At 41.5% G+C, this 8,767-nt stretch overlaps 1 protein-coding gene across 1 annotated transcript; it reads left to right on the top strand.

The window, feature by feature from the left end:
* The first annotated feature begins 6,599 nt into the window (after window positions 1-6,599).
* Window positions 6,600-8,548, top strand: LOC130416975 (uncharacterized). Its single transcript, XM_056742332.1, has 2 exons — window positions 6,600-7,126; window positions 7,187-8,548. The coding sequence occupies exons 1-2, from the start codon at window positions 6,708-6,710 to the stop codon at window positions 7,770-7,772; spliced, it is 1,005 nt and encodes a 334-aa protein (XP_056598310.1). The 5' UTR covers window positions 6,600-6,707; the 3' UTR covers window positions 7,773-8,548.
* The last annotated feature ends 219 nt before the right edge of the window (window positions 8,549-8,767 follow it).

The raw sequence follows: 8,767 nt of genomic DNA, 5'->3' as shown, positions 1-8,767 counted from the left end.
ACGGCTTTATAAACGAAGGTGATATGGGAAGTTTGTCGCAGCCATGTCCTGTCCATTTTTAGGAGAGCAACCTATTGCTAAAGGTGCAAGAAAAATTCGGAGAGCTTTCAGGATTAATCACATATTGCGATATAAGATCCTTTAGCGCAGCGGAACAGTATTAGAAAGATATGGTTTTTCACGTGAGGGTATAATTTATCTAGTTAATTTGTTGGATCCTTATGTGAAAAGTTTGACTCATCGTAGCCGGGATTTAACAACACCACAAACTGTGTGTATTGCCTTTTGCTACTTTGCGAGTGACACCTTCCTTTACATGGTTGGAGATGCAGAGAACATTGTGAAAAGTGCCGTCTGTCGTGCCATTCGCAAAGTTTACCTAGCACTCTTTTTCTCTTTTGCAGGTACAATTGATCATAGAGATTATGAAATGACCATGCCAGTAAATATGACGCGATTGTCTCCAGGCTTCCCTAATGTGACTGGTGCCATAGACTGCACACACATTGCCACCAAGGCACCCCCAGGCCACAATGAAGGGTATTTTGTGGCCCAAAATGGGGTTCACAGTATAAATGTGCAGGTGAGATTCATAACATGTAGTTTGATAATTATTCAAGGGAAGGTATTCAATTATAAAACAAATCTCTTAGATGGTGTGTGACTATGTACCATATTATAAATGTTGTAGCAAAATGGCCAGGCTCTGTGCACGACTCAAGTATCTTCAGAGAGTTATGCACATTATTTAAACGTGGCAAGTCAAATAGACAAACTAACTGGATTACTAATTTTTGGCCTAACACAACTGCATTTTTCTATTATACAGGTGACTATGATGGAATTCTGATAGGGGACAAAGGCTATGCCTGCAGGCAGTATTTTATGACACCATTACCTGACAACAACCAACTTTGAATTAGTTTATTTTGTTGTTTTATTTAGAGAAAACAGCTAGTCATGAGTGTGTAAGCATGCAACGCTTCTTTGAGCTGATACTGATAATTTCTATCACTTTTCTGTGTGTGTGGGACTTTGATCTGTAGCGGGTTCGTTGGGGTTTGACCCCTTAGCCTGTTCGTGGATGCATGGCTGCATTGAATGGCGCAAATTCTCGAAACCTGCTTAAATGCTGCTTGCAGCTTTAGTTTTAAATTGTATTTACCATTAAACCACATTAACACTAGCAATTATTCTACACAAACATAAGTATTTACACTTAAAACATGTTTCAAAATTATTATTTTCTATAATAAATAATTTACAATACAGCAAACATCTACACCACTCAAATTTAATTAATATTAAACCACACCATACTAGCAATAATTGTACATAACCATACATATGTATTTACACTTTAAACATGTTTGAAAATGATTATATTTAACTACCATTAAACTATTAACACAGAAGCAATAAAAGTAAACTTGCCCAATGCAACTTGACATTGCATACTTTTAAGCTCTTTTTTTTAGTTTGTTTAACTGTTTTCACATTGCTGCCCTCTTTTAAATAACTTGCTGTTTGGCCCAGTGCCTGTGGCACCACATCACTTTTACCTGATGCTTCCATGAATTTGCTGGACACCACTGATGACACGTCATATTCTTGCCCCACTTTATCATCCCTGGCACTTTCAAATAACTTTAAGCATGACAGTATCCAGAATATCTCCAGATGCCTGTGCCAAACTATCATCTGATTGTCCATGTAGAACAACCCCTTCAGGGTGTGGCAGAAAAGCTTCCTTGATAACATGATTTTGTTTACATGTTATATTTACATGTTCTCCTTCACTGAGCATCTGCGCTACTAATAGGTCAGGGTCAAACATATTTCCCTTTACTACTTTTAACAGATTGGGCAGTATGCAATCATCAATTACCAAGTCCCTCATTTTTCCTGAGCTCTCCTCAAGTGTAACGTTAGCACTTAGTGCAACTGTGACACAGTCTGTTTTACAATAAGCATAATAGTGTTGACAGCATATCATTTTTGTTGATAGGTTTACATTTGGCAAAGTGTGTCTTTTACGACAATAATATGTAATTTTAACCTCTGCTGTAACAAGGTAACTGTAACTGCTCTTTGTGGATGATGTCATCGTGCTGGCCCCATCAGACCAGGACCTCCAGCATGCACTGGGACGGTTTGCAGCCGAGTGTGAAGCGGCTGGGATGAGAATCAGCACCACCAAATCTGAGGCCATTGCTCTCAGTCGGAAAAGGGTGGCTTGCTCACTTCAGGTAGGTGGAGAGTTCCTGCCTCAAGTGAAGGAGTTCAAGTATCTGGGGGTCTTGTTCACGAGTGAGGGAAGGATGGAACGGGAGATTGACAGACAGATCGGGGCAGCTTCTGCAGTAATGCAGTCGCTGTACCGGTCTGTCGTGGTGAAGAAGGAGCTGAGCCGCAAGGCGAAGCTCTCGATTTACCGGTCAATCTACGTTCCTACTCTCACCTATGGTCATGAGCTTTGGGTCATGACCGAAAGGACAAGATCCCGGATACAGGCGGCCGAAATGAGCTTTCTCCGCAGGGTGGCCGGGCAATCCCTTAGAGATGGGGTGAGAAGCTCGGGAGGAGCTCAGAGTAGATCGGCTGCTCCTCCACATCGAGAGGGGTCAGCTGAGGTGGCTCGGGCATCTTTTCCGATGCCCCCTGGACGCCTTCCCGGGAAGGTTTTCGGGGCATGTCCCACCGGGAGAAGACCCCGGGGAAGACCTAGGACACGCTGGAGGGACTATGCTGGAGGAAGTGTCTAGGGAGAGGGAAGTCTGGGCATCCCTGCTTAGACTGCTGCCCCCGCGACCCGGCCCCGGATAAGCGGAAGAAGATGGATGGATGGCTGTAACAAGGTTGCCCTCTTAGACATTTGCATTTTGAACAACAGGTGCCACTACACAATTCATTTCAGGCACAATGCACAGAGTGGATTGAGCCGTTGTGCTCAAACATGTGGCACCACCAAACTCCCTAACTGACACATTGGTTATATTGTACCACTTGTTAAGAGTAAGCATATCACCACCCCACACACACAAAGACATTCTGGCACTACTGTCAGCAACATCATATGTGCGCTTTCGAAGGTGATGATGACTCCTTGTGATGCCTTCGGAGTCTTCCTCCATTGTAATCATTTACACCGTCACATTCACCTGAAAGCACAAAAACCAGTTAAGATTATATGCAATCTTGCAACAGCATTAAAACACACTTCAATACGCACACCAAACCGTAATGCAGCAAAATATTTCCTTTATAACCGGACAATCGTTTACGCATGCAGCTGCTTCACCTGCATCTTGCACAACAAAGGCACGCGCGTGTCATCACAGGAAAATTTTAGACATCACAGACACACAAGAGACTCTTTCTGTTTTATACACTGTTTGTTTGGTACACTACACAAAACAATAAATTGCTACAAATCTGTGTTCTATGTGAGAAATTAGGTTATACATGGTGTGTAAAGTAGGCTTTTACAGAATTTATGCTAAATGTTTGATTTTGCAGATTTTGCAACGTATGTATCTTCTGTAAAACTACATGTTTTAACTTATATGTAGGCTTATATGAAAAACTAAATTGTATACAGTAATATATATATTCTACATAAATAAGTAAATGATAACTGTCAATCATTGACTGAACCCTGATTTCTCATCATAGCATATATAAACAAAGTTCAAACTTCATATATCTCATGCTGTTTTCTTATACTAAACATATGTGAGTGAACCATGATCACAATTTGAAGACATATTCCAGCTTTTGAGTTTATTTTGTAATGAAAACCTACATTTGTTACACTTGTGGTTCAGGTAGATATATTTTTACCATGTCGCTCCTAATTTGCACACGGTTGTTGCTTGTCAACATTTAAAATAATGGAAAACATGTGAAAAAGACATAAAATGTCAATCACACACACAGTACATGCCCCTAACCTTTACGAAACAACTAGAATGACACACACTATTCTGTGTGAAGGAATAGCGAATAGACTGTATAGCAATGAAAATTGGTCGCAAAACTAACAACATGGGCACACACACAAATGCATTTTAATATATTTAGAGGTTGGACAGATTAAATTTCAGATACATATGTGTCAGAATCTGGATTTCGTCCTGTCCTCTACAAATATTGCATCTGTGTTTAATACAAAGTTCATATATCATATGTATTCATTCGTATGAATCCCTCGCGGCATCTTGTGGAGGGTGCTCCGGGAGTATGGGATTCGGGACCCTTTGCTAAGGGCTATCCGGTCCCTGTACGACCGGAGCAGGAGCTTGGTTCGCATTGTCGGCAGTAAGTCAGACTTGTTTCCAGTGCATGTTGGACTCCAGCAGGGCTGCCCTTTGTCGCCGGTTCTGTTCATAATTTTTATGGACAGAATTTCTAGGCGCAGCCAGGGGCCGGAGGGCATTGGGTTTGGGGACCACACGATTTAATCTCTGCTCTTTGCGGATGATGTCGTCGTGCTGGCCCCATCAGACCAGGACCTTCAGCATGCACTGGGACGGTTTGCAGACGAGTGCGAAGCGGCTGGGATGAGAATCAAATCCTCCAAATGTGAGGCCATGGTTCTCAGTCGGAAAAGGGTGGCTTGCTCACTTCAGGTAGGTGGAGAGTTCCTGCCTCAAGTGAAGGAGTTCAAGTATCTGGGGGTCTTGTTCACGAGTGAGGGAAGGATGGAACGAAAGATTGACAGACGGATCAGGGCAGCCTCTGCAGTAATGCAGTCGCTGCACCGGTCTGTCGTGGTGAAGAAGGAGCTGAGCCGCAAGGCGAAGCTCTCGATTTACCGGTCAATCTGCGTTCCTACTCTCACCTATGGTCATGAGCTGTCTGTCATGACCGAAAGGACAAGATCCCGGATACAGTCGGGCGAAATGAGCTTTCTCCGCAGGGTGGCTGGGCGATCCCTTAGAGATAGGGTGAGAAGCTCGGTCACTCGGGAGGAGCTCAGAGTAGATCCGCTGCTCCTCCACATCGAGAGGGGCCAGCTGAGGTGGCTCGGGAATCTTTTCCGATGCCCCCTGGACGCCTTCCCAGGAAGGTGTTCCGGGCATGTCCCACCGGGAGGAGACCCCGGGGAAGACCTAGGACACGCTGGAGGTACTATGTCTCCCGGCGGGCCTGGGAACGCCTCCATGTCCCCCCGGAAGAGCAGGAGGAAGTGTCTAGGGAGAGGGAAGTCTGGGCATCCCTGCTTAGACTGCTGCCCCGCGACCCGGCCCCGGATAAGCGGCAGAAAATGGATGGATGGATGATTTTTCAGTCTGTTTGCACACTTTGAAATGTGATCTGTCCTTACATAGGTTGTGCTAAATATTTCCAGGTTAGGTCAATCTTTTCCTCTCATTTAAGTAGAACCCATACATTTTCACAACTTGATACTGTTTCAACTGTTTAATTTTTTCTTATATTTTAATAAATCAAATTTTAATAATTTGATTCAATGAAATTATTCAATAAAAATATGTTTGATGCAAACATTGCTTGGATTGTCTTTTGAATTATAATGTCAAGTATAGCAGTTTTGTAATATGAATAATTATAGATTTATATCTAAACTAGCTATGATATATACTATTTTTTGTAATTAAATAGTAATTATGTGGCAATATAGGTATTACAGCAAATTACAGTATAATACTAATACAGTAAAATACTGTTTTGTAGCTCTACAGTAATATGTTTTGTACCGTAATAATATATTACAGTAAAGTACAGTAAATCAAAATACAGTAACTTACTGTAAAAATACAAGGAAATTGTTAACAGTGTACTTTGTTTTGCATAATGTTCCATTTCAGAGGTGCCATGAATATCACACAAAAGTTTCTCAATTCCAAGATTTCCAAGAAGGAAAATATCTTTTTTAATTATTTAAACCCTTTATAATATAGAACTATGAACATTCATGCTCGATTGTTGTGATTTACCACAGGCCAGTGTTGGTTAGGTTAACAAAGTTCTTTTTTTCTAGCACACTCCTCTAATGTGATTTTCACAATATTTGACCAGTATTGTAATTTCTCATTGAAACTACAGTAATAAACTGTGACCCCTAATACAGTTATTTCCAGTGCATGAACACAGTGAATTACTGTAGATTTCACACGTTTTTGTTTACAGTGCATCTAGGATGAAATTTAATTTATTTAATAATTCTGTTATATAATTTTAAACATTTAAAGGTCTGCAAGATTGCCATGGAGCTGATGGGCCGAGTCAAGGAGTTAATTAAAACCTATGTATTTGGATGGTTCCTATCTAATTAATAATCTTATTAGACTACAATGTTAAAGCCTTTCCAGGCATTTCTACAGTCAAATACTGGCAACACAGTTGCCAGCTACTTACTGTAATGTATAGTTTACTGTAACTGAGACTTTACGGTGACTAACTGGCAACAGTTTGTCAGTATTTTACTGTAAATCAAGAATAACAGCTATTAACTGGCAAGAGGAGTGATAGTTATTTACTGTAATGGAACACAATCCCAGTAGAATACTAAATATACATTCTGTGGGGACTTCCGGTGATGGCGTAACGAGGTAGACGGGTTAGGTGTCCGCTCTCCGAGATTGATGAAAAAACCCACCAAAACTCGATGATATTTTATTCATTAATTGAGTAAGTTAAGTATTAGGGTGGGGCCCAAACAGCAAAGGCCAAAAAGACGCAAAATGCCTAAAGGGGACAAATCAATTTCCGCGATAAAAGCTAGCAAAGTAGCAGACCAAGCTAACATGAGCCCAGGCGGAGCTAGCACATCCTCGAGTGCCATACTGGAAGCAATAGCAACTCTTAAATCCGAACTGAAGGAGGATAATGACAAACTGAGAAAAGACATCAATATCTTGGGCCAGGAGATGCGTAATATACTTGACAACTTAACGGAGGAAATGAGAGGTCTGACTGAAAGAATGGAAGAAGCCGAGACTCGCGTGGGCCGTGTTGAGGACATAACACTGGATTTGACTGAAGCGCTAACCGAGAGCATTAAACGACAGAGGAGTATTCAAAACAAACTGAATGATCTCGAATCCAGATCCCGAAGAAACAACATACGCCTTTTCGGTGTAGGAGAAGGAGAGGAAGGGAGGTCAGTGACGCAATTTGTGACAGATTTCCTGTCACAAATTGGAGAAGGAGAGGAAGGGAGGTCAGTGACGCAATTTGTGACAGATTTCCTCAAACGTGAGTTACCTTCGCTAGCGGAATTGGATCTCAAAATTCAGCGAGCCCACCGAATCTTTACAGCTAAGCCTCGAAACAATATTAACCCGAGACAAATTATAGTAAATTTCCAAGAATATACTACTAAGGAGCTAGTCCTCAAAGAAGCGTGGAAAAAAGGACACATTCAGTCAAACGGGAGAAACATTTATTTTGACCACGATTTTGCAACTGAGATCGTCCAAAAACGCATGGCATATCGAGAGATTAAGAAAGCGCTTAAAGAAAAAGGGGTACGTTTCCAAACACCTTACACGAGTATGCGAATCCATTGGGAGAGTGGCGTTGGAATGTACAGCAGCGCACACGAAGCTGGACTGGAGTTGCGGAAACGCGGCTTGGAAGTGGAAATCCCGACAACGGCTACGGAAGAAGTAGCTATGGAAACGAGACTACAGAAGTCACTGGGATGGCAGCGGGAGGTGCGCCCCCGGCGAGAGCACAGAGCCCCAACAGCGCAGAGGGCAAAAGAGAAATTGATGGAGTTCCAGAGAAGCGGAAAAAATGACTAAATATTAGCGTCTGCATCATTGACACAGGAAGGCCAAGTAATTCACAGGTCTAGAGGAGAGGCACCAGAGAAGGAGTTAGGACGTTGGACATTTAAGATGGAAGCAGTTTCCAAATCTTACATAGGGCCCTCCCCTTATGGGGGACACTTCCCTAGGCCTACCAACGGGGCCCAGTTGGGAGAGACATTTTTCCCTTTGAGTTGGAGTCACAGGTATCCCTTGTACCACTGTTCTTGTTTATCTTATTTTTCAAATTCTTATGTTCTTGTTCTTAGTTTCTTTCCACTAGTAGGGTCTACGACAATAATATACTCAGGACATGAGTGAGTCATGTAAACTGAAAATTGTGACAATAAATGTAAACGGTCTGGGCAACCCGATAAAGAGGAGCAGGGTGTTAACGAAATTGAAAAGGGATAAATTGCAAGTTATTTTCTTACAAGAAACGCACATGGCAAATGAAGAACATGAGAAATTTAAAAAACTTGGATACATAAATTCCTTTTGTAGTTCACACAAGAATAGCAGGAGGAGAGGAGTTATTACCTTAATTTCGAATACTGTCAACTTTGAATCAATGGAAGAATGTTCTGATAAATATGGCAGATATGTGATTGTTAAAGGGAGGATTGATAATACTGTTGTCACACTAGTTAATGTATATGCACCCCCGGAGGAAGACAGAAATTTCTTTAATATGTTGTTTGACAAAATAACGACAATGAGTGAGGGGACCTTGATATGTGGAGGCGATTGGAATACGATTTTGAATTATACTAAAGACACAACAAGCACTAAAAGATATAAAAACATTAAATCTAAGAATCTTAATAATGAAATAAAAGATGCAGGCCTATGTGATATCTGGAGAGATCTGCATCCATCAGAAAGGGACTATACACATTATTCAGCAGCTCATAAGGTACATTCTAGGATTGACTATTTTCTGATAAATACTATGGATAGGCACCGGGTAATAGACTGTAAAACCGGAA

This window comes from Triplophysa dalaica, unplaced genomic scaffold (genome assembly GCF_015846415.1).
Source record: "Triplophysa dalaica isolate WHDGS20190420 unplaced genomic scaffold, ASM1584641v1 Contig4, whole genome shotgun sequence".
Taxonomy (NCBI): domain Eukaryota; kingdom Metazoa; phylum Chordata; class Actinopteri; order Cypriniformes; family Nemacheilidae; genus Triplophysa; species Triplophysa dalaica.
The sequence above is the reverse complement of the archived record's forward strand: the minus strand, read 5'-3'. Positions and strand labels throughout refer to the sequence as shown.